Source organism: Chionomys nivalis, chromosome 14 (genome assembly GCF_950005125.1).
Source record: "Chionomys nivalis chromosome 14, mChiNiv1.1, whole genome shotgun sequence".
Taxonomy (NCBI): Eukaryota; Metazoa; Chordata; class Mammalia; order Rodentia; family Cricetidae; genus Chionomys; species Chionomys nivalis.
The window spans coordinates 40,235,320-40,262,605 of NC_080099.1; the positions used below are offsets into that span (position 1 = coordinate 40,235,320).

At 40.4% G+C, this 27,286-nt stretch overlaps 1 protein-coding gene across 5 annotated transcripts in view; it reads right to left on the bottom strand.

The window, feature by feature from the left end:
• Tcerg1 (transcription elongation regulator 1) overlaps nucleotides 1–18,534 on the bottom strand; it is a 53,502-nt gene extending 34,968 nt beyond the window's left edge. For all 5 annotated transcript variants that reach the window (XR_009058296.1, XM_057788538.1, XM_057788536.1 and 2 more), the window contains exons 1-5: nucleotides 18,441–18,534; nucleotides 11,729–11,954; nucleotides 8,879–9,031; nucleotides 7,630–8,011; nucleotides 4,035–4,277 (exon numbers count right to left, since the gene is read on the bottom strand). Coding sequence is in view for 4 of the 5 variants with exons in the window: in XM_057788538.1 (XP_057644521.1) it covers nucleotides 4,035–4,277; nucleotides 7,630–8,011; nucleotides 8,879–9,031; nucleotides 11,729–11,954; nucleotides 18,441–18,499 (1,063 nt within the window). In the remaining variant the exon portion in view is untranslated. The remainder of the gene's footprint in view (nucleotides 1–4,034; nucleotides 4,278–7,629; nucleotides 8,012–8,878; nucleotides 9,032–11,728; nucleotides 11,955–18,440) is intronic.
• Between the last annotated feature and the right edge of the window lie 8,752 nt (nucleotides 18,535–27,286).

Sequence of the window (27,286 nt, forward strand, 5' to 3'; positions counted from 1 at the left end):
AATAAACTTTATTGCTTATTTTATTTATTAAATCCTATTGAAGGTGGGGAAAAGAAGTCTCTCCTAATTCAGAAAGTAAACTGTGTTTTCAAATAATTTAAACTGGACACACACGCACAAGCACACACACATTTTTGAAGTGTCTTTAATTTCTTTGCCATTTCACATAAAGAATATTAACACTAAACTTTCTACTAACTTAAATCAATATAAAATCCTTGAATTATCAAAGCATGCTGAGTGAAGAAAGCTCTAAATGTAGCATTATTTCACTAACGTTGAAACAAAGCAAAGAAAAATTCACTTCACTAAAGAAACTACATACAGGCTGTAAATATTAAGTTAATATGAATATTGTAACCTACAAGATCACCAAACCTATTAAACCACCACTTCCCTTAGAATATACATACTGTATTCCCATCTCTATCCTTCTAAACTAGCCTCCAAAAAATTTTTCACTATGTAACTTAAAATGAATCAAATCTTCATAGTCAGACATAACTACCAATGATAAAAATCAACAGAGCCAACTCTAGTCTTTCCACCTTACTATAAGCTAAACCGATAACTCTAAGGCTTTCCCTGACAATTACAAGCATATTATGAATACTCACAAAATAACCACATATCTGAAATACTAACCTTTTTTAAAGGGGGAGCTTTTGTCCACTTTTCCTACAAATTATGCTGTCCTCAAAATATGCTCTATTAGGAAGTTAGAAAATTCCACTTAGCATTTTGGATAATTCTGACGTCAGTGACAGTAAATTTCTTAAAATTGCAGGCAAGATTTCAGTTTTAAAAACAGACACCCCCTAACCCCAATCTGTTACCACCCTCAAATCCTACCTCTTACTCTTGTATTTCATCTAATTCTTCCACTACTTTCCTTTACCATGTTTCTCTTACTTAATTATCTTTATTACAACCAGATGATGCTATTTTAAAGAATTTCAAGCTGCAAAATAAATAATATACAAATCACTCCTGGGCAATGGTAGCGCACACCTTTAATCCCAGCATTTGGGAGGCAGAGGCAGGCAGATCTCTGAGTTTGAGGCCAGCCTGGTCTACAAGAGCTAGTTCCAGGATAGGCTCCAACGCTATAGAGAGACCCTGTCTTAAAATAACAACAAAATAATTCCTTCCAATTTAGCCAGGCCACGGCACACATCTTTACTCTCAAGAAGCAGAAGCAGGCGGATCTCTGTAAGTTCAAGGCCAGCCTATTCAACAAAGTGAGTTCCAGGACAGCCAGGGCTACAGAGAAACCTGTCTTGAAAAATCATTTAAGAAAAACAAAACAGGGGCCGGAGAGATGGCTCAGTGGTTAAGAGCATTGCCTGCTCTTCCAAAGGTCCTGAGTTCAATTCCCAGCAACCACATGGTGGCTCACAACCATCTGTAATGAGGTCTGGTGCCCTCTTCTGGCCTACAGACATACACACAGACAGAATATTGTATACATAATAAATAAATATTTAAAAAAAAAAGAAAAACAAAACAAACAAAAAACCTTCCAATTTACCTTAATTCAAAGTTGACATTAAAACGGGGAAAAGATAGGATCTAATTGTACAGAATAAAAAATACAGGGAGGAGAAACTAAGTGTTTTGGTCATTTTCACTAAACTAATTTGTAGAACTTAAGAATAAAAAAAGGGAGCCGGGCGGTGGTGGCGCACGCCTTTAATCCCAGCACTCGGGAGGCAGAGGCAGGCGGATCTCTGTGAGTTCGAGACCAGCCTGGTCTACAAGAGCTAGTTCCAGGACAGGCTCCAAAACCACAGAGAAACCCTGTCTCGAAAAACCAAAAAAAAAAAAAAAAAAAAAAGAATAAAAAAAGGGTAATGAGAAAAATAGATGAATATTGAATCAAAAATACCGTAATACCAACAAATATCACTGTTACTTTCTATAAGACACCCTCCAAAGAATTTTGGTATCTTGGACAGCCCAACTGCTAGTTTTCTTGGGCTGGAAGTATAACTCAGAAGTACAGTACTTGCCTAACATGCACAAGTCCCTGAGTTCAGTTCCCAAAACTGCACTCATGTTCACACACACACACAAACACTCCACAACGCACAGAGAGGAAAGAAGAATGAGAGAGACAGAGACAGGGGGAGGCCAAGTTTCCTTCCAGTTAACTTAAAAAGTGTTATTAGTGGCTGCCATGTATTGTCATTTATTTCCAAACTTCAAAAGTATCGTCTTGATTTTGTGGTCATCACTACCTACTCTAAATTTAGAAAGTGAAGTATGAAAATGAAGAATCTGGCAAACTTCCACACAAATCTTGCTAGTGTGTGTGTATACCCTCTACCTTTTCTCTGCTCCAAGTAGGAACACTAGAACAAAGAATCCTTTCAGAAGACAATAGTCTCTCAAAATAGTGTGAAAGCATCATCATGCTACCTCTCAGTCTGTCCCTGCAAATTAACAGCTCAGTACTTCCATACTCAAACCTGGAGTTAGCCCCAATACTGTCCTTAACCATAAAAGAGACCACCATTTCATGGTTTACGACTAGAAAAGTGAACACTAGGCTAGGACAGCCTACACGGCAAGACACTATATCTCTCAATAATAATTAAAAAAAAAAAAAAAATGAGCTTTTGACAAGTGTCAAACTACACCCCATTTGCTACTTCCCTACAAAAATAAGATGCTGCTTGGGAGCTGGCACACACCTTTAAACCCAATACTCAGCAAGCAGATTTTTATGAGATCGAGGCCCATCTGAGCTACACAGAGAGTTCCAAGACTGCCATGTCTACACAGAAAAACCCTGTCTCCAAAAAATAAATAAATAATAACAATAATAGTAGTAAGCAGCAGTAGAACAAAGTACTCAGCTTCTCAAATATAACTCAAGAGAAAAAAAGCAATCCTTAGTACTGAACAACTTCTGTTTTTCTTATTTTTAAATAACTAGAGTTTTGTCACCTTCACATATAGAATATTTATTTAGTATATCAATAATGTTTAAAAGATTTTTATTAGAATAAAAAAATCAATTCTTAAATTTTTTGTTCTTGCAAATGTTTACTATTTAAATGTAGTTGCAGCACATCTCTATTTTTACACAGAACCTGATAGAACAAAATGGCAGTAATCTCAGGAAGTGTCAAACTTAGAACCAGAAGCTGGGTTCTCTTCACCCTCACCAAACTAGCGTTGTGAACTTGTCTACAGGTATCACTGTTTTCAACTACAGCACATAAAGAATAAATCATGGATCAAGGATTAAATCCAGGCATTTGACAACAGCAAACGCACTCAAATCAGAATGCCCAACACTATTATGCAATCCCTGACAGAAAACTTACCCACAAGTCTTTTAACTCCTTCTCTAGTCTTCATAATTTCATATCACAACACACACAAATTTGCCATAACAAACTTTTAACTAATGCATGTCATAAATGTTACGCAGAAACCTTCTGATTTGTCTTACCCTGATCTGTTCACACTTAACTGACTCACATTTTCTTCTCAGAACAACGTAATTATTAAGAGCTTGGTACCTGGATCCGGAGGGTACCAGATCCATACCTAACCCTATCACTTAGCTAGGTGACACTGGACAAGTAATTTAACTTGTCTGTGTACCTACCTCCTAAAATGGTTCAAAACTTAAGACTGAATGCATGTGTTAGAGCAATATACTGTGTACATTATTCAACCTGTGCTAGCAGTTATAGCTTGTAACTTATCAACTTTATAGACTCAATCCCTTTAAAAATTACATTTAGAACACATTTAGAAACAAAAAAATCATTTCTTTCACTGAGGCTATTATCCAAAATAAGTGTAGCTTTAAATGTGACTCTAATTTTAAGATATGTAAACAACAACAAAAAAGACATTTACCAAAACTTAGGAAAAAAAATAATCGCAGTTAGCCATGAATCTTTCAAAAACGTTTCAAACAGGTGAGATTCAAGGCAAAATTCAAATGTAACAGACACATGAGAACAGAGTGACAACGTGAAGAGCTAGAAAAGCAACCGCGGACTGCTGTTTACCTGGAAGTGGGATTGGCATGCCAGGAAGGGGAACACGAAATGGAGGCACCATTACTGGTGGAAAAGCAGGTATGGCTGCTGCTGGCTGAGGTACTGAATGAGGAACAGCAGGAGGTAACGTCTGGGGGTGCGGCTGGGGTACAGTTTGCACAGGTGTGGCTGTAGGAGCAGGAGTTGATACACTAACTGTAGGCGTGGCAACTGAGACAGCAGAACTTGGAGTCTGGTCCTGTGTTGTCGGTGCTGATAAAAGAGAAAACATGTATCACTCCTTCGGGAACCTTTTTACTGTATCCACCTATCACTCACTCATGCAGCATGTAAAGGCCCGTTATCCCATTATCCCATACACTGCAGAAATGTTTCACAAAATCCATTTTCAAGAAGCTTGAAAATAGTCAGCAAAATGAAATTCAAGCAAGTAGTAAAAGAAGCAGGAGTGAAGGCAAAGAGGACAGAGCAACAGAAGTGTTCAGAAAACGCAGGTGAGCACTCGACTCCTAAGACACCAGGCATCCCAACAAGAAGCCTTGAGTAAGGAAGGGTCACAAAGTCTGTACTTCTTTGCTGGGTAGGGCCACACTTATGCAGACAAAATGGAGTTGGAAAATGGACACCACTGCGTATAACTGTGTCTTCTCACACTATTAGCATAATTTCATAAATGTAAACAGAGTTCATGTGATGAATTAACATAGGAAGAAGAGAAGAAGGGAAATCAACTACATTACCGGAACTATCTAAGCAAGTAAGAACAGAGGGAACAAGAATATGCAAACAATTAAACTCTAGCTATGAATGAATAGACAGAAAACATCTCATGCCTTCTTTAATTATTTCAAAATTTAAGAAAATATTTTACGTATTTCCTATCTACAGTATATCCAGGTGAATTGTAAAATTCAGGGTAATCTAGGTTCTGCTAATACATTTTTAATTATTTAAAATAAAACACTCTTCTCTTGAATTCACATTTAAAATAGAAATGATCAAAAAAAATCTATAGTTCACATTTCTAAGGTTTTAGCTCATTCACTAAAACATAGTATTTATTTATAACTTACCTAGTTCCAAGTAAAATCCACTGTGATAATTCACTAGATTTCACATTTTTTAAAGAAAGGGAAAGTATCAAACTCTACCTATATTAGACTAAGAATAAACCCGCCAAATTAATAACAGTGCTTTTCCAATCTTTAAGCAACTTCAATTCTAAATAAAAGCACAGAGCTGGATACAAACCATCCAACTGTACTGTCCATCTGACAACAAAAATCTATCCATTACCACCTTCTTGCTTCTAAAAATGAAAAACTCACTTAGGCTCAGAAGATGTGAGTAATTTCATACTTGTTAATGAGGAACTCACCTTGGCTAAATAGACAGCAGGGCCAAACAAGTATCTTCAGGGGCCCAGGAATGAATTGTTGGTCTAGCATAGACCTAGCCTTAGGGTACAGTATCATATTAATATAATTTATAACAGTGTGAAAAATACAAAGTACATGCAACATTTGCCCAGTCCCATACACCATTCAACAACTGTAGACCAGTATAATGTCTATTTATTTTCTTCCCAATTTCTCTGAGAAGTTGACTTTATGATCAGTTTCCAAAACTTTCAAAAATTGAGCTTTGCTCAACTTCAAGTAAAATAAATCATTTGAATGTTTAGTCCCATGTATCCACAGATCTATACTCTAGCTTACAGAACTAATTTTAAAGTATTACTTGTATTCATATTACTAAAATTATGTTCCAAAGCACTAATGCCAGGAAAATGAGTTTATAGGGACATAAAAGTTCAAGCAGAAAAGATTACAATCAAGGAGATGGCAATAGTATGCACTCATCTTTCCACAGCAGGGTATTTTGAACTTGCTTAGAGGGACAGTCAAAGGGAAACCTGGGAGAAAGGCCAATCAATAAGTTCCTATGAGGTCCATGTGCTCAAATAACTACCAATGCGCTACATCTCAACCCATGCTTTTTAACCCAGGGTGGGATTCTAACAAGACAAGTGACCATGTAGAGAAGGCGGAGAAATAGTGAGACTAGAACCACAGCACCAGAAAACTCTGACACACAACATAAAAACTGGTACTCTAGCAGCGAAGAGAGCACTGACTTTGTTATCTTATGTTGAGAATAAAGGTCCTTTCAGGACAATTACAGCAGTAAAGGTTGAAGCACTCAGAAAAAGGCGCATACACAGGACAACTGAAATACCTACATAACCACACTCCTTAAAGCAAACGAAGTACCATCCTTCCCAAGCCATCAGAGAGACCTTAAGCAACAGGAGGCTCCATAGAGAGCTATATTGCCTCTAATACCCTGCTCCCACTACCACCATGAACTCCATAAATCACTGGCAGGTTTCTGCCTTGGACACTCAAGCATAAAAACCATAAGCTAAAGATCACAACGTAGTTAGGCAGCACAACATAAAACATCTATGTTTTCTTGTTTCATACATTTCCCCCAGTTTGTCTAAAAATACTAAATAATGTCTAAAAACTGTCTCCAGGCGGGATTCATTGCTAAGCAGTAGAGTGCTTGTCTAGTATGCATTAAGGCCCTGGGTTCCATCACCAGGGTTGGGGGGAGGAGGGAGACATATATGCCTATACACATACCTTACTTCCTCAATCAATAAGGTATACTCAAATTTGAATCCATTATGATTGTATATTTCAGTATTTTTTTACACTACTGATTCCCAAGCTTCTGAAGCTACCAAGTATAATGTGTGGCTTGTTTTTCTCATCCATTGTCCAGACAGTAAAACAACAGGAATATCCCATATAAGGAAATCTAGTCAGTGCAATGCAGTAACAATGATCACGCCAAGATTATTTCAAGAGTTCTGGCCCAGTCTGTTTCCAGAGTGAGACCACCAACATACAGAATAGTTGTTTTAAAAAAAAAAAATCCCCCTTCAGCCCTTATATCTGGTATGTATACATTCTTGTTTTTATTTTTTAAAGTTCTAAGTCTTGGGATGTAACTATATACTGGAAAATTCTTTTCCTTCTTACTGTTTCCCCTGCATTTACAAATAACTTACTCAGGGCCCACCATCTCTAAAAAAGTAAAATTCCTAACAGCCTTCTCACTTCAGTTTCACCCAGACCTAGCACCTAAAGAACATTCCAGAACATCTGTCTGATTTTTTTAAAACTATCCATCCCCTGGGCTTGCTCTCACGCAGTCTATTGACCAATATAAACTGTCCTGCTTCAGAACTTCCCTGCCAATCCCATAAACCACATCAATCCTCATTTGTTGACCTTTGTTCAAGTCTCAATTAAAAACTCTATAAAATAAGGTTGAACACAATTTTGTAATTCCCTAGTCACTAGTGTTAGTCAATTAAAATAGCTACACTTTTACAGTTTAACTTTAAAGAACTACACTTGGGCAAGAAAGAGTATGTCTACTCAAATGCCTGGTTTTCTCTAACTCAGAAATTTTAATGTCAAAACATATTTTAAGTACCATTAAAGGTAATGCCAGAAATTACCTTTTCAGAATACAGTATTTATTTGGTTTTACACCCCTAAATACAAACCCACACCAGGCCAGTACTTACTTGATACTGTCTGTGCAACCGAAGTAGCAGTTGTTGTGGTAGCTGTCGTAGAGGATGGGGTGGACGATGGTGTTGAAGTAGAAACTGCAGGTGCTGGGCTACTGGTTGTAGGGGTGGGGGCGCCTACTGCCTGCGCTTGCACTTGCGCTTGTACTTGCGCTTGTACTTGTGCCTGGGCCTGGGCTTGAGCTTGGGCCTGAGCCTGGGCCTGAGCCTGGGCTTGGGCCTGGGCCTGGGCTTGAGCCTGGGCTTGGGCTTGGGCTTGGGCCTGAACCTGCGCTTGGGCTGCAAGCATAGGTGTCAGTTCTGATTGCTGAATAACCTTTACTCCATCTGGCTTGGTCCACGCAGATTCACGTGTCCGAGCATTGTAGTAATAAACCTGCAAAGGAATGGGGGAAAAGTGATAATCACAATATCTGATATTACAAATAACGTTACTATATTTTGTCTTAAAAGATTTTTAAAGTAACTTTAGAGAAGGTTACAAAATACTCATATGAGTCTATGTGTCTATAAAACAGAAAGGAAAGCTAATGTAGTATTTTGCAAAGGAAGTTAACAAAGAAGGCCTGAGACTACAAATAGAGGAAAGCCTTGCTGACAATATTGGCCGTTGACTAGTATGTTCAGAACTGGACTTGAGGTTGCTATGCACTGTGCCTAAACTGTGTATGTAAACGATGCAGCTATGCTGAAAGTCTCTTTTCCTTCTGGGAGTCTGGAATTTTAGGAAACGCCAGACTAATGGTATTGTATGACCAACCTCTAATAAAAACCCCATAGAAAATCTCTAGGCTCACTCAGGTAAGCATGCTGCTAGAAAAACTTCTTATGTGTGGTCATCACTCTACTCTGAAGAAAATGAAGCACACATAGTTTCATTCCTTAAGAGGACTGTGGTAAGCTGAGGTACGTTTCCCTTAGGTCACATTTTACCTCAGGCACCTTCTCTGTTAGTTTTGTATTCCTTCACCGTAGTCTCAGCTACTACAGTTCAACTACACACTGATCCCTGCTAATGATTCCCATGCCTAAAGATAGTCTTGAGAATCTGTGGTACATCATTTAAAATACAGGCCTCCATGCAACCTTGTAACTCCAGCAAAATCTAATGCAGCCAGTTCTTCTGGAGTTATACCCTAGCCCCTGCTGGAGGCTCATTCTTAATGAACAGAACTACTACAATCTCAATCTATCAAATTTTCACTACCATGGAAATAACAAGCTGAATATGTTTGTAATTTACCTTCCCATCTGGAGTTTTGTTTTCTACCCATATCTCCTCAGTGGGAGGCAGTGCTGGGGCACCAGGAGCAGTCCCAGGAGGCATTCCTGGTGGGAACATCATACCCGGAGGAGGAGGCATGGCTCCCATGGGTGGAGGCATGAAAGGTGGTCTCTGTGAATGCACAAGAACAATATGGTCACTTATAAACTCCAGGTTATTAGTAAATTATACCTCTATACATAAGCAAAGAACTATAAAAGCAAACAGTTGTCTGCTCAAATACATTTGGCTACTGCATAAGAAAAATGATTAATCTTTAATAAAAATGATTAGTAATAAGAATGTCAAAATATTGACAGGTGCTACTTCTAGGTTATACCATCACGGGTAAACTTTTTGTTCTTTATATTTCATTGCATTTTTCATACACTGGATTGCTTTAAAAGAAAAAAGTTGACTTTTTAGAATGTTCTGGGGATTTTTTTCCATGTTTTTTTTTTGTGGTGGTAGAAGTTGAACCCAGGGCCTTGTGCATGCTAGGCAATTGCTCTACACCTGAACTATATCCCAAGTCCTTATGTTTAAATACTAAGCTTATCAATGACCTAAACTCATTCACAGTAGCTACTAACAAACATTATTTTACAAAATCACACAGCAATAACCCTTCATTGTTTACTTCAAAAAAAATGTAGCTATATAGCTATTTTCCTATCCTATTTTTCCTACAATAGTAATAAAACTCATTTTAAATGTCAGTGAGTGTCACAAATACAGAAAACAAAATTGTCCACTCTATCTTCGGGCTTCTTTTATTCTGGTCTGGTGTTGGCACTGGGAATTGAACTCACCCCTGCATGAGCCTCTCATCCTACTCTTTTTTTTTTTTTTTAAATATTTATTTATTTATGTATACAATATTCTGTCTGCGTGTACTCCTGCAGGCCAGAAGAGGGCACCAGACATTACAAATGGTTGTGAGCCACCATGTGGTTGCTGGGAATTGAACTCAGGACCTTTGGAAGAGCAGGCAATGCTCTTAACCACTGAGCCATCTCTCCAGCCCCTCTCATCCTACTCTTTAGCGGAAACCTTAGAAATAACAGAGTCCACAGAACCTGAAAATTCCTCCACTGTCATCAGTGACTACTAACAAGATCCCACACAAAGCTGCATCTGAAGCAAGAGAAGTTGCTGCTTCTTCTGATACCTAGGCTTGGTAATTTTAGCATAATAAAGTACTCTTCAACTAAGTTTACACTATGCATCAGTTTCAGAAGTAAAAATAAAATGAATATTGGGACTGCCATTTTGAACAAGGATAAAAAGATGTTGTCTATAATTTGAATGTAATATAAAAATTCAATTACCAAAAACAACTTAAGTTGGACAAGGAACTGAGTCCCACTTTCCTGAAAGTACCCTCTACCCCACTTGTTTCTGTTCCATACAAAGGCTTATGTCTCTTCAGCACCAAAAGACTCCATTTATAAAAGATCTACCCTAATGTCCCATGAACCCTAAGCAACAAATAATTCAGCGGATTTAATGTAAAGCAAAACAACTATCCATCAAGACCAAAAGCAGCATCACAGCATTTAAGACATGTGACTCCACTACTAGAGGCGCACACTTACTGACTACATATTGTAATAATATTCAACTAACAGTTTTAAATCAACTGCACTAGATCAAATGTATATACAGTAAATTTATAGTCACTACTTAGAAAACTGGATTTTTGTAACTTCAAGTAAATATAATGCCACATCACTTATAGATAAGCCTCCAGTTAAATATGAGTTTAGCGTATTTTATATGGTGGTGCATGTCAACAATTCCAGCACCCAGAGGCCAGTCTTGGATACACAGTAAATTCAAGTCCAATCCAGCCTATGCTAAACAGCAAGTCCCCATCAAATTCAAAAAAAAGAGAGAGAAAGAAGGAAGAACATAAACACCTCTTAGTACATCATGAGGGAAAAAAGAAATAAAAAAACTGAAATCTAAATCTGCTATCATTCTCCAGATTCTACCCCAGGATTGTTTCGAGAAGTGGACATCTACATCTCTTATACACTTGCTAGCAACATAGGCCATGAAGGAGAAGCGCCCTCCAGGCAGCACACTAAGATGTGGAAGTCTTCTCACACAGCAGACCGGTCACAGAAGAGACCGGTTATTGAGGATAAACATAAACTAGCCGTAAGGCAGGTGTGTTAATGGTCTTCTGTCACCACCCAACTAACTCCCTGCTGATCTCCCGTATTAATAACTTCACATCTCCTTAAGTGTCATTTTCTATAGTTCTATAGTTCAAGTTGAAAACTTGAATTTTTGTTAGATGAGATCTCTCACACCTATATTTAAGAGCTAAGGCAGGAGAATCACAGTAAATTCAAGGCCAGCCTGAGCTACAGAGAATTTGTCTCCAAAAAATAAAAAAACAGGAACCGAGTCAGTAGTTAGGAATGTTTGCTCCTCTTCTAGGGAAGCTAAGTGTGTTCTCCAGTACCCATGTCCAGTGGTTCACAGCTGCTTGTTAACTCCAGCATCAGAAGGCATTGGATACCCACCCACCCACACACTAAAATATAAAACATTCAAAAAATGAAATAAAATCTTTAGGTGCTGGAAAGATGGCTTGGTTTCCAGCACCCACACAGTGGCTTCCAACTGTCTTTAACCCAGATTCAGGGTATCAGATACACGCTTCTGGCCTCAGTACATATACATACATGTAGGCAAAACTCATACACATGAAGAATCTTTAAACAAAAACAAATAGAATCAAGTTTTTAAGACAAAATCTATATATAAAATTGATTCTGATGCCAACCAAGAAATGGCAATCTGTATATTCTTTACCTGGAGGTGTGGTGGGCCCATGGGTGGAGGTATTCCTCCTGGGGGAGGCATTGGTGGCATATTAGGATCAAAAGGAGGCCGTCCAAAGGGGGGTCTGGGTGGTGGTGGAGGGCCTCTCATCATGCCGAAAGGAGGAGGAGGTCTCATGAGAGGTGGCGGGCCTCGCATCACTGCATTTGGTGGGGGAGCTGGGCCTCGGAACCTCAAGGCCTGCTGTTGAGCCATCCTGTACGGAAGAACATTGAAGAGTTTCTCAAAACTACAAAAGTAGTTAATACTGAACTAGAGCAATTTTTAAAGGACTCAAGTGCAAGCAATAGTTGAAAAGCCATTATTTTGCAACTGCATTGTAAAATGAGATGTGAATGAAGATGAGGAAGGAAATTTTGATGATTTTAAAACCTTTCCACAACAGTACATATAGTCATAAGGTAGACTGAAAAGCAAATCAGAAAATTAAGCAATACCAGATTATCATAATTAACGTTGTCTAAGGATATGACTGAGAGGAACACCCCACATATTCTAACCAAGAGTATACAACTTCAATCTAATAATAAATATATAATGTTTGGGGCAGAGAAAAGACTCAACAGGTAAAGGCACTTACTGCCAACCCTGGTGCCCTAAGTTTGATTCCCCAGATTCGCAAGGCAGAATTGAATTAAAGGATTAAAGATGTGCAGCACCTCTGCCCGGCTTTTTTTTTTTTTTTTTTTTTTTTGTGTTGGATTTTTTAAGACAGGGTTTCTCTGTAGCTTTTGGTTCCTGTCCTGGAACTAGCTCTTGTAGACCAGGCTGGCCTCGAACTCACAGAGATCTGCCTGCTTCTGCCTCCTGAGTGCTGGGATTAAAGGCGTGCGCCACCACCGCCCGGCTTTCTTAAACTGTTTTTTTTTGAAACATGGTCTCTCTACATGGCGCTAGCTGTCCTAGAACTAACTCACTATGTAGATTGGAATGGCCTCAAATTCATCTGTCTCTGCTTCCTGAGTGCTGAGATTAAAGTTTTTAAGGGAGGATGATGGAGTGCTGGTGAAATGGCTCAGCAAGTAAAGGTACTTGCTGCCAAGCCTGACGACCTGAGTTTGATCCCTGGGATCTACATGATAGGATAACAAATTCCTGCAAGTGTCCTGACATCAAGGCACACACAAAAAATATTATGTAGTGAGAATTTTCTTTTTATTAGAAGAGAGTAGAAGTAGCTTAAAACACTTCAAATATCGTGTACCTTCCCTTCACTGCACCTCTACCACAAGCTATGGCCAAATATCTCAGTGTAGTCTCTCTACGGCACTTGAGTAAATAACTAACATCATAAATAGCTAGGTGGTGGTGGTGCACGCCTTTAATCCCAGCTAGGAAGGTAAAAGCAGACGGATCTCTTTGAATTGCAGGCCAGATTGTTCTACATAGTGAGATCCAGAATAGCCAGGGCTAACAACACAGTGAAACCCTGCCTCAAAGGGAAAAAAAGTACTATTATTTACCTTTGCCTCGAGTGATTAAAAAAAAAATCCCTAGAAGTGCTGACAACGTGCCAGGGAGTATGCTATGCTCTTCAAATACTGCTGGTTTAGTGACACTTCTATGAGAATATGAGGTGAACACTACCATTATCCCCATTTTACGGTAAGGACTAGGGCACACAAAAGTGAAATACCGTGTCCGTGGCCAAGGCCTCACAGCTGATTCAGTGGTTAAGCAAGAATTAAAATGTCAATGTCCTATAAACCCTTTCAGGGGATTCTGTTCACTCATTTCCCCAGCACACTGCCAGGTCTAGACACAGTATGGGCCCATTGAATACTCATATGAGGGGTTGAGAGATGGCTCAGCAGATAAGAACACTGGTTGCTCCGAGAGGTTTAATTCCTGCACCCACATGGCAGCTCACCACTCTCTTCAACTCCAGTTCTAAAGGATTCAACACCCTCACAGACATACGAGCAGGCAAAACACCGGAGCACATGAAATAAAAATAAGTAATTAAAAAAATACTCATATGGCCAGGCATAGTGGTGCACACCTTTAAATTCCAGACAGAGGTAGGCAGATCTCTATGAGTTTGAAGCTAGTCTGTTAAACAGAGTAAATTCCAGGACAGCCAGGGATACAGAGAAAAACAAAAAATCCTACTCATATGAACCAATGCATACCTTAGTGATACTATACAAAAGCTACCATACAAGGATGAGACACAGAACCTACAATAATTATTTTTATTACTGCCAGACATGGTGTTTATTGCCCACAATCCTAGTTATTCAAAGACAGAGGCAGGTCAGGCATAACGATGCAGGTCTTTAATCCCAACACTTGGGAGGCAGAGGCGGGAGTATCTTTGCAAGTTCAAGACGAACCTGGTCTACAGAGCAAGTTCCAGGACAGCGAGGGCTATATAGAGAAAACCTTGCCAAAAAAAAAAAAAAAAAAAAAAAAAGGAAGGACAGAAAGATGAACTACATAGTGAGATCTTGGGGGGGGGGGACAATAGATCATAAATTTGAGTACAATCTAGGCAACCCAAGATCCTTATCTCTAAATAAATAATTTTTTAAAAAAAACCTATTTATAAAGCTTCAACTTGCCAAAGTCAATTAGAGTACCTACCCAGATCTTCTAGGTAGCTAAACTAAGTCTGTACATTACGCACAATCTAAATTTCCATACCTAAAAAACTAGATTAGCAATAATATTCTTTCTTTCTTTGGAGTGGGGGTTGGTTTTTCTATTTGATGGTGCACACCTTTAATCCCAGCACTCAGGAGGCAGAGACAGGCGGATCTCTGGGGAGTGTGAAGGCAGCCTGGTGTACGTCTACAAAGCAAGTTGCAGGACAGCCAGGACTGTTACACAGAGAAACTCTTGTCTCAAAAGACAAACAAAAACAAAAAAGAATGTACCGTAATATCAAATATTCTTTTAGTGAACTTTTCCTTTTTCAAAAAACCTACAGTATTTCTTTCTTTGGAATTCATATCTCCTACCCTAACTTAAAGTCAAGCTTCTTTTTTTTTTTTTTTTTGGTTTTTCGAGACAGGGTTTCTCTGTGGCTTTGGAGCCTGTCCTGGAACTAGCTCTGTAGACCAGGCTGGTCTTGAACTCACAGAGATCCGCCTGCCTCTGCCTCCCGAGTGCTGGGATTAAAGGCGTGCGCCACCATTGCCCGGCTAAAGTCAAGCTTTAAGCCAGGCGGTGGTGGTGCACGCCTTTAATCCCAGCACTTAGGGAGGCAGAGGCAGGCGGGTCTCTGACTTCAAGGCCAGTCTGGTCTACAGGAGCTAGTTCCAGGACAGCAAAGCTACAGAGAAACCTTGGCTTGAAAAAAAAAAAAAAAAGGCAAGCATTGAGCCTCTAGGACCACGAAACCATACCCGCTCTGTTCATCAGGCAAGTTACAATAATTTCCAAGTCTGAATTTCCTACCGCAGAAATGAATGCAGACTACAAATGAAAGCTACCCCACAGTTCTGCTCAATGAGATAACCCTGTCAAACAATTTAAGGTACCAGCCAACATACAGAAAATTGTATTAGCACTTTCAATTACTCCCAATGTCTCACAAAGCTTCACCTATATAAATAAGGCACTTAGTTAATTTCCCAGATTTCTGTTTAAAAGCTGCCACTAATTTCCTGCTGCAATAGCCTAAGCTTACTATTTTCTGATGCCAGTTACATGCAGAACATGTCCTGAGACCTTTATATACATTACTTCAACACTTCCTCATCCAAGCCTAGAGAGAGGACTAAATAACAGATGAAGCACCTGGAAGAGCAACTACCAGAAATGCTTTAAAGCACTAGGCACTCAGTACTGTTATTGCATTAACATTAGTGTCCCATGCTATTAAATTACTGCTGTTGATATTAATGTCAGTTGTTACTACCCAGCTATTATCAAGCCGTTCTTATCTGGATGTTGCGGGCATTCCCAGACTCCAGTATTTCTGATCTTCAAATACATCAACTTTATTAAGCTGAAGTTTATGCTGACAGTTCCCATGTTTGGCATGTGCTTCCCACATCCAACTGTTAATTATTCAGACTCAGCCCAAATGTCACCTCAGCCTGTTCCCCACCTCTAGGGTCTGTCTCGCAGACCTTCTCTTTCAAGCACAGCAAATGCTATGAAGCCCTCCACCACTGACCTTTACTGCCAGTGGCCAGCTCTTTTAGTGCACTGAACTGCTCTCACCGTTAATAGTGCCTATGAGCTGGCACTTCCTCTTCACCAGCACGGTTACCTGGCATTCATTTTCTGTACTCTCTAAATTCTTACAACTCAAGTGAGTTTAATGCCATCTTTACAAAGAAAAAAGTAGCTTGCTACGGCGGCAGGTTTATAGTAATGCCAGAGCATTCTCGTTCCTGTTTTCACCAGCAAGGAAACTGAGGTTTGGGGTACTTTGTCCTAAGTATTAGTAGTAAACAAAGCCCCCCTGCACAAAACTGTCTGCAAGTTACTTTCAGGGTCCTCAACCAGAGAATGACATTTGGATCTCTGAATTTCAGGGACTGCAAGCGACTTGAGATCCCACCAACTCCCAACATTTTGGGGGAAGTCTACGTGCCTGAAGAAAAAATGTCTAATTTTTTTCAAAAGGACATCCTGAAAAATACAAATTTATTTTTTTAGAAGTAATCTATCTAGACAAGCAAAATCCTCAGAGAAAACACTTTAGTTGAATGAGCAAGGAACTAAAGATGCTACCTACTTACATACAGGCAGGAGTATTGGAAACAATCAATTGAAACAATCAGTCAGCTGGGACCCAAGACTTCGTCCCAGCCCAGCCAACTAGCTCCACAATGCTTCACACCTGTAGAATGGTTCCTCATTTGATAGGGTCAGTTTCCTTTCAAATTTGACCAACCTCAATTAAAACGGAAGGTCTTTGGGAACAGAGGACTTTTTCCTTTACTGCCAGGACCTAGGCCAGTAACTGTCACAGACTGCATAAGTGTAGTAGAGTAAGGCAGCCATATCAACACTGGTTTATTACCACATTTCTACTGCACACTGAATTTCTCAGATTCTATGATAGACACTATTATGAAACATATATGGGATGCAAATACAAGACAAAGGCCAGTTTCGGTCATCAAAAAAGCCAGCTTATCATAAATCTAGAGCAGTGCTAAACCCTCTACAATGTTATCTACAAAGCAAGGAGACAGAGTCACAGTAATCGAGGCTGGCCTGAAATCTAACAGTCTCAGCTTCCTGAATGCTGGATTAACAAGTGTTTGCCACCATACATCGATCCATAAGCAACTTCGAAACCAAGAAGCTAAGGTACCAAATACTTGCAGCAGGCCATCTAATTAAAGCCTTATTAAAATCAGTTTTGCAATACTGTCTAGAGTCTAGACTATCAGGATTGAGTTCACAGGACTACTAACAGTGAAGTTGAAGACACTCTCCACAAGGCTCTGCTAAGACACTGAGACTAGCTAAGGTAACCTCTTGAGACCACAATCAAAAATAAACTTCCTATCACTAATACTGGAAGACCCTGAAAACGCACTCCACCATTCATTACACACGTATGGGGATAAAAGGGGGTCAAGATTCACCTCAGAAATAAGACAAAACCTTGTTCCTGCCAAAGAGGAGAATCTGTGTGTGTGACATTCTGGACCCAAAACCCATTATTTTCTTCCAAGCAAGACTAATCTCCATTTCCTTAGAAAGTTTCTGTCCTCACTCTAGAAAACACGAGTCCTCGAAACCAACACTGCTGTTTTCCTTTGGGAAAACGGCACGATTCAGAATGGGAGCTGAATATTTGAAATGGCAATTCTCCCTTATATTTAAAAAAAAAAAAGTCACCTCTCTTTCTCTTCAAAAACCACCTACAAAGAGATGGTATTTCCCGGTCACTCCGATCAAACTTTAATCACGGATTGCACAGGCACTGAGAGAGGAGGTCCCAGAGGAAGAAAGGTCAGTGCCTCTGTAGGGCTAACGCGTGGGTAGCAAAGAGCGATGTGGCAGGCTAGGGACCCGGGCACATCAAGCCACTTCCTGAGTCCACCATTCCAACCTTTACCCGTTCTACCACCCCAACCCCTCTGAGAAGTCCCCTCGATCACTAAGGGGGACGAGTGACAGGCCTGGCGCCGCCTCTGGCCCGCGAACGGAGCCTGCAACCCGTTCAGAGCCGGGGTGAGGATCCGGGGGGAAGAGAGCGCTTTCAAGATGCAGCCGTCGCGGCCCAGCAAACGGTCAGGGCTGCGAACCCTCACAAAAGAAACGGAATGGCGAACAAGGGCCGGAGGAAAGCAGGGCAGGCTGAGGAAGGGGGAGTGGGAGGCCGGGCCGGCGCGAGGCCGCGGAGGGCGTGGAGGAGGCCACGGCGGCTCGGGCAGTGCCGGCCGGGCCGGGCGGTGGAGGGGAGCGGCCAGTCGGGGCCGCCAGGCGAGGCCGGGGAGCGCGGCCTAAGGCGGAGGCGCACAGATCGGGGCTGCGGGCCCCGAAGGACGCGGGTGTGCCCCGCCGCGCGCAGGAGGCCGCAGCCCAGCCCCGGCCCGGCTCTCATTCAAGCCGCCTTCCCTTCCCCCTATGGCCTGCCCCACGCGGTCCGGCCGGCCCCGGACTGCCGCGGCTTCTGTCCCCACACCGTCCCCCGGGCCTTCCGCAGCCAGCCCCAGCCCCTGGGACGCCAGCGCGCCGAGATGGGAGGAAAGGGAGCGCCCGTTACCTCAGCTCCCCCGGGTTGAATCGCTCGCCTTCCCCTCCGTCCCCGCCACGCTCCGCCATTACAGACACTCGCGTTCATCCACCCGCCGACCCGGCGTCCCCAATTGGTCGGAAGGGTCGTCAATCCCACACCCAGGAGGTGGGACTACACGGGATCTATAAGATGATTGGAGAAGCGAGACATCAATCTTGACGCTAGGCCGGCATTTGCTTAACTATTGGGCAAAGGGCCCGCCGACTTTGAAAGCGGTATTGAGGCTGTCCGTTGATTGGCCGCTCGTAGGCTTCATGGGAAATGAGACGGTGGCAAGGAGGAGTAGGTGGCGCCCTCTGGCGGAGAGAAAAGCTAGGTCCTCCCGAGTACCGCCCTGCTTACCGCAGCCACGTGTCTGCGCGACTGGCTGCGGCCAGATGTGGAGCCATATTGGCCACTAATAGCTCAGGCTGAGAGCTTGTGCGTTCTCTGAGCCAATCGAAATCGACCTGGGGCGCACCTGAACCGATTACCAGGTTGTCAGGGAAAGCGGTATTTCTCGCCCTTGCAGTTTACAAGAGGCGTAAGTCCCTAAGCTGTATATGCTTGTTCTGAAATAATTACAAGCATTAACTACAACGGGAAGGTATTCCAGTTTGTCTACTCAACAGCAGGCGGCTTGTTATATAATTTACTGCATTAAAGTAAGTAAATTGGAGAAGGGAAGCCTCTGCGATTTACAGCTTTAGGATTTCTCCTTCACTCTCAAAGTAAAGCTGTCTAAATCAGCACGGCCTGATGCCAGAAGTAATTATAAGTATGCTATGTGTTTAACCTTAAAAAAAAAAAAAATCGGACCCAGGGATTTCAATGGCAATAGTGAAAATGGCCACTGTCATTACTGAACTCAAATTAATAATAAATTTTACACAGACCTAATATATGTGCTATGCACTATTCTAAATCCTGGCCATGCATTGTTTCCTTTCGACTTTGAAATCCACGAACAGGTAAGTACAAATACTTATAATTTATAGGTGAGAATAAGACACAGTTGTTAAATGACTTGCTCAACATATGCAGCTAGTAAGTGATACATCTTGGCCTTAAACCGAAGGCAGTGCAACATCAAAGTCCCACTGTGGTCCAAAGTGATTCTCCCAACTCAAAAACGTGTAGCCTGGTCTACAAGAGCTAGTTCCAGGACAGGCTCCAAAACCACAGAGAAACCCTGTCTCGAAAAACAAAAAACAAACAAACAAACAAACAAACAAAAAAACATGTACTCTAATGGTCGTTGTACCATTATTCACAGTGCTAAAAAAGGAGATGCCATCTCTCAGCTGGTACATGGCTTTAAAGTGCGATATAGCCCTATGACGTACTGTAGGAATTCCTACCATTCCTACCACCAGTACCATTTAAGTTACCCGCCCACTTGGCGTGGTCTCTTATACAATTTTTGCCAATGTAAAGAACTCGTCCACCCTCTTTTCTGGCTGCGGGATTTGGTTGCTGTTCCTTGTTCCAGCAGAGGACTGTGATCTGTGAGTCTACCCCTAAATAAATAACCTTCTATTATACTCCATTCTGAGCTAGTGTGGGATTTCTTTTAAGCATCCTTCTTCAATGATGGAATATTTTTCAAACTTGAAATACCTAAAAACAAAACAAAACAAAAAAAATGGATGGATGGATGTTGAAAGCAGTATACTAAGTTAAAGAAACCAGACACAAAAGTCCACTGCTGTATTGCTCTATTTATATGAAATGTCCAGAATAGGCAACTCAAGAGAAAGATTCAGTTATTGTAAGGAAGTGAATCTGAGGAACTGAAAATGGCTACTAATGGGGTTTCTTTTTTATGATGAAAATGTGGGATTAAATGTCATGGGTATGGTTGCACAGTTATTATTTTATTTTTTTAAAAATGAAAACAAACTACCCTTTTTCATTTTACATATCAATCCCAGTTCCAACTCCCTCTCCTCCTCCCAGTCCCTCCTCTTTCTCCCATCTCACCCCACCCCCCATCCATTCCACAGAGAGGGTAAGGCACATTGCATCGGGGAAGGTCCAAGGCCCTCTCTACTGTATCTAGGCTGAACAAGGTATCCAACCAAAGCCAGTACTATGCTGATAATTTTATGTCAACTTGACGAACAAGCTAAAGTCAACTGAGAGGAGGGAACCTCAATTAAGAAAATGCCTCAGGGCTGAAGATGGCTTAGTGGTTGAGAGCACTGGCTGCTCTTCTAGAGAAGATTCAATTACCAGCACCCACAGGGCAGCTCACAACTGTCTGTAACTCCAGTTTCAGGGGATCTGACACCGTTATGCAATACATGCAGGCAAAAACACCAATGCACACGGAATAAAAATAAATCATTTTAATAGACTCATCCATGACGGGCTGGCTGGCGAGAGGTCTTAGCAGGTCAGGATGCTTGTTGTCAAGCCCATGACCTGAGTTCTGGCCTCAGGACTCACATGGCGAAACGGAGGGAGCCAACTCCTGATGAGCTGTTCTCTAGTTTCCATATGCAGGCCATGGCACGCTGCCTACCGCCTAGATAAATAAATGTAAAAGGATAATCCTCCACTATAGACAGCTGTGTGTTTGTCAACTATGTCCCCCCCTCCATATCTTCCCTCTCCCTCCTTTCTGCTCCCTCCTTGAGAATTTTGAAGCTAATCCGCATATGTTTTTGTACCTAAGTCAGTGGTTCTCAACCTGCAGGTCTCGGCCCTTTGGGGTTGCACACCAGATCCACATTATGATTCATAACAAGAGCAAAACTACAGTTATGAAGTAGCAATGAAGTCATTTCAGGGTTGGGGTCAGCACAGCATGAGGAACTGAATTAAAAGGCTGCAGCATTAGGAAGGCTGAGAACTACTGAGTAATTTTTGTGTCAATTAGAAACTATTATTAATTTGCTCATTGAACTGTTTGTTGCCTTGAACTGAGCTACATTCAGGGGAATGGCTTTAAACAACATGAACATGTCCCTACTCTGAGTCTGTATCCACCTGCTGGTTGGAGTTACTTCTGAGTGACCTAAGTCAGTGACTTTCTTAGATACTTAGTTCTCAGTTGCTTGATTTAACCCTGTTTGTCTCATGAAAGGTAAGTAAAAAAGCATGGTAGTAGTATTGCATATGATTGTTACAAAGACTACTTGGATAATGTGTAGAGATTTGAGCATCAGAAATGATGTAGGTGGGTCTTCTATCTATCTGTGGGTTTCATTGGTTAATTAATAAAGAAAACTGCTAGGCCTGGTAGGTCAGAACATAGGTAGGTGGGGAAGACAGAACAGAATGCTGGGAGGAAGAAGGCAGTGAGGCAGACACCATGATTCTTCGACCCAAGATGGATTTAGGCTAGAATCTGTAGTAGGAGCTGCAGGCTGTGTTCCTGCTGCCCCAGCTCCTGGTCACCTGGCTAGCTTATGCCCCGAAATAACAAATACACAAACTGTATTCTTTTAAACACTGCTTGGCCCATTATATCTAGCCTCTTCTCGGCTAACTCGCGCACCTGGACTAGCCCATTTCTAATAATGTGTATAGCACCCCAAGGTGCGCTTACCGGGAAGATTCTAGCCTACGTCCATCCTGGGTCGGAGCTTCATCGCATCTGCTCCAGAGAGGAGAGCTATCGAGTCTGAGCTCACTTCCTCTTCCTCCCAGCATTCTGTTCTGTTTACTCCACCCACCTATGTTCTAACCTATGAGGGCCAAGCAGTTTCTTTATTTTTTAACCAATGACCTTCCTCCATCATTTCCCCTTTTTCTGTTTAAACAAAAAAAAAGGAAGGCTTTAACTTTAACATAGCAAAATTACATATAACAAAACAGTTATCAAGTAAAAATTACAATATTTACATCTATTTTATCTTTATCATAACTAAGGAAAACTATAACTATAACTAACTATTCTTCAACTCCATCAAAGACTCCAGAAAGATACAGTATTACCTAAGCAAACAAGAAATAAGCAACTTTCAAACTCTAGAAATGACAGAGATATCTCACTGCCTTGACAGTCATCCAAAGTTTCTCTGTACCGTTGGGGCATCCATCTTTGACCTGAGATGGATGTAGGCTAGAATCTTTTGCAGTAAGCCACCACCTCGTGGTGCTACACAGATTATTAGAAATGGGTTAATCAAGATGTGAGAATTAGCCAATAAGAGGCTGAAACTAATGGGCCAGGCAGTGTTTAAATGAATACAGTTTCTGTATAATTATTTTGGGTAAAGCTAGCCAGTGGCCGGGAGCCGGATGGCAGGAATGCAGCCTGCTGTTCCTCACTACAAAATGACGCCCAACGTGGATAACTGAATTCACAGAAAGCCACCCAGACTCCCGAAATAATCACTCAGAAAACTATGTTAATTAAAATCACTGCTTGGCCAATCACTTAAGTGTCTTTTTGGCTAACTCCTATTTCCTAAACTAACCCATCTCCATTAATCTGTTTATCACCCCGTGGCTGTGACTTACTGGGTAAAGTTCCTTCCCTGGCATCTATCTCTACTGGGGCTACATGGCATCTAGCGACTCGACATTTCTTCTCCCGGCATTCAGTTTAGTGCCCCCCTCCAGCTCTACTCTGCCCTATCACAGGCCAAGACTGCTTCTTTATTCATTAGCCAATAAAAGCAACACATATGGACCTCTCACATCATTTCCCTTTTTCTGTTTAAATAAAAAAGGAAGGTTTTAACTTTAACATAGTAAAATTACATATAACAAAACAGACATCAAGCAAGAATTATAGTTACAATACTTATATCTACTTTATCTTTTATCATAACCAAAGAAAACTATAATTATAACTATCTATTCTTCAACTCCATTAAAGACTCCAGAAGGATATAATATGACCTAAGTAAACCAGAAGTACATTGTAAACAACTTCCAAAACTCTAGAATTGGCAGAGACATCTCGCTGCCCAGACAGTCATCCAAAGTTTTTCTGTACCATTGCAGCATCCATCTTCAGCCTACAGGCCCATAATATCCAGCAGACTTTTCCACGAAGCTGGAAATTTCAAAGACAGTTTTGCCTATATTGTCAATTTGTCAGTCACTTTCTTCTGTATCCTGTAGAATGTCTGGCAGTCTCTTGCATGAAGCAGTATCCCTGAAGGACCCTCTCTCCTTCTTTAGGCAACTTCAGCAGTCATTTTTCTGTGGGTCCTGCATATCCAGTTCATACAGCATAACATCAAGCAGTCCAGGCAGGAACAGTCTCTTGCCCAAATGGCCAACAAACTCCATAAAGAGCCTCTTTGATGCCCATCATCCTCTTGAAGTAGATTGGTGCTACCAGGAGCAGATGAGTTTTACTCTCATGAAAATCCTCAGTTTTTAAAACATTTTAAATGCCATATTCCGTAGGTCTTTGAAAGGTTTGAAGATTATCTATCTAACTGAAATATATCTTTATATATCTAGAAAACGTAACTAATGTGACTACAAGCTTGACTATTATAGATGATTATCTGTTAACCTGTATTTCTTAATTATACATTACATTTTTAAATGAGTTGCATAAACACAACACCTTAATCAAGAGCAGAAATACACATATAACAAAATTGGCCTTAAATTTGGATCAATAAACCAAGATCCATACCAATGCAAATCTCTATAGCACTTAAAGGAAAAGGAAATTACAACACTAATTTGAATATAGTTGACATGGCTGTCAAGATATCATTTCATTCTGAAAATTGACAAAGGGAAGAGTTAGATCCTTATTCACTTTTTAAAATTAATTTAAATTTTATTTTATGTGCACTGGTGTTTTGTCTACATATATGTCTCTTATATCCCTAATCTCTCCAAGACTTTTAAGAAAGGGTGTTGGATTTTGTCATATACTACAGCTTAAGCCACAGATTGACCCTCACACACTGATAGTGGGAGACTTCAATACCCCACTCTCACCAATGTACAGACCATTCAGACAAAAACTAAACAGAGAAATGCTGGAGCAAATTTGTATCATAAACCAAATGGACCTAACAGATATTTACAGAGCATTTACCCTAACACAAACATATATACCTTCTTCTCAGCACCTCATGGTACTTTCTCCAAAATGGACCACATACTCAGACTCAAAACAAGCTTCAATAGATAAAGAAAACTTAAATAACTCCCTGAATCTTATCAGAATGCTATGGATTAAAGCTGGATATCAACAACAACAGAAACCGCGGAAAGCCTACAAACTCATGGAAATTGAACAGCTCTCTACTGAATAAAAAGTGGGTCAAGACAGAAATAAAGAAATTAGAGACTTTGTAGAATTCAATGAAAATAAGTACACCATATAACCAAACTTTAGGGACACTGTGAAAGTGGTGCTAAGAGGAAAGTTCATAGCACTAAGTGCCCACATACAAACATGAGAGAGATTAATAGCGACTTAACAGCACACCTGAAGCTCCAGAACAAAAGGTAAGTATAGCCAGGAGGAGTAGACAGCAGAAAATAATCAAACTGAGGGCTGGAATCAATCATATAGATACAAAGAGAACAATACAAAGAACCAATGAAGGAAAGAGTGGTTCTTTGAGAAAATCAACAAGATAGACAAACCCTTATTCAAACTAACTAAAGACAAAGACTATCCAAATTAGCAAAATTAGAAATGACAAAGGGGACATAACAACAGACACTGAGGAAATCCAGAGAACCCTAAGGACACACTTTAAAATATTGTACTCAACAAAATTGGAAAAGCTAAAAGGAATGAGTAATTTTCTGGATACCTAGCATCTACCAAAATTAAATAAAGATCAGATAAACATTTTAAATAGATCTATAACCTAGTGAAATAGAAGCAGTCATTAAAATCTCTCACCACAACCAAAAAAAAAAAAAAAAAAAAAAGCCCAGGGCCACACAGTTTTAGTGCAAAATTCTACCAGACTTTTGTAGAAGAGGTAATACTAATACTTCTCAAATTATTCCACAACATAGAAACAGAAGTAACATCACCCAATTCATTTTATGAGGACACAGTTACCCTGATACCCAAACCACATAAATGCTCAACAAAGAAAGAGAATTACAGACCAATTTCTCTTATGAACATAGATGTAAACATACTCAATAAAATACCTGCAAACTAAATTTAAGAACAGACCAAAAATGACTATCCACCATGATCAATCATCCCAGAGATGCAGGGATGGTTCAACATATGAAAATCAGTAAATAAAACCCACCAGTTTCAGGCAAACTGAAAGAAAAAAAAAACCAGACATGATCATCTCATTAGATGCCAAAAAAAAAATGTATGACAAAATCCACACCCCTTCTTGGAGAGATTAAGGATATGAGAGATATATCTAAACATAATAAAGGTAGTTTACAGCAAGCCAACATCAAATCAAATGAAAAGAAACTCAAAGCAATTCCACTAAAATCAGGAACAAGACAAGGCTTGTTCTAACTAGAGGCAACTGATGGAGATCAAGGGAAAGGAAAAAGTCCAAGTATTATTATTTGTAGATAATATGATTATATAAATAAAATCATATATATGTATGTATATATGTATGTATTTGGAAACTCCACCGGGAACTCCTACAGCTGGTAAATACTTCCAGCAAAGAGACTGGACACAAGATTAACTCAAAACCTCAGTGGCCCTTCTATATACAAAAGACAAATGGATTGAGAAAGAAATCAGGAAGCCTGCTGGATGGTGGTGGCACACGCCTTTAATCCCAGCACTCAGGAGGCAGAAGCAGGTGAATCTTTGCAAGACAGGCTCCAAAGCTACAGAGAAACACTGTCTCAAAAAAAAAAAAAAAAAAAGAAGAAAAGAAAAAAGAAATCAGGGAAACAACACCCTTCATAATAGCCTCAATACCAGGCACACACACAGCCTCTCACAACTGTCTGCAACTCCAATTCCAGAAATACATGTAGACAAAATACCAATGCACATAAAATAAATTTTTTTAAATAATTATTTATTTATTATGTATACAATATTCTGTCTGTGTGTATGCCTGCAGGCCAGAAGAGGGCACCAGACCTCATTACAGATGGTTGTGAGCCACCATGTGGTTGCTGGGAATTGAACTCAGGACCTTTGGAAGAGCAGGCAATGCTCTTAACCTCTGAGCTATCTCTCCAGCCCCTAAAATAAATTTTTAAGACAATTTTAAAATGAACACAAAGATCTAACTCTTCTTTGTCAGTTGTCAAGATGAAATGATGTATTGATAGTCATGTCAACTATACTCAAATTTGTGTGGTAATTTCCCTTTCCTTTAAATGATAGCATAAACAAAGTTGTTTTTCAGTAATTAGCAGGTTTTATTCAATTGTCACCAATCATTCTGATGCTCAAATCTCTACACATTATCCAAGTAGTGATAGTAGCAGCTCCTGGACCGTAAAGGAGACGTGACAGACTGGAGAGGCAGCCAACGGAGTGAGGGGGGAAAGCTCTGCTAGGTACACATCTGACAGGGGGGTTGTTTCTAAAATATACAAGGAACTCAAGAAGCTGAATGCCTTAAATACCAACAACCAAGTTAAAAACTTGGCAGTGAAACTAAACAGAGTTCTCAGAAGAAGAAATACAGATAGCTTAGAAATATCTTTAAAACGGTTCACCATCCTTAGCCATTAGGGAAAGGCAAATTAAAACTACTTTGAGATTTCATTTTCGGGCGATGGTGGCGCACACCTTTAATCCCTGCACTAGGGAGGCAGAGGCAGGCGGATCTCTGTGAGTTCGAGGCCAGCCTGGTCTACAAGAGATTTCATTTTCCCTATCCGAACCAGCAAAGATTAAGAAAGCAAAAGACAACAAACGCTGGTAGGATTTG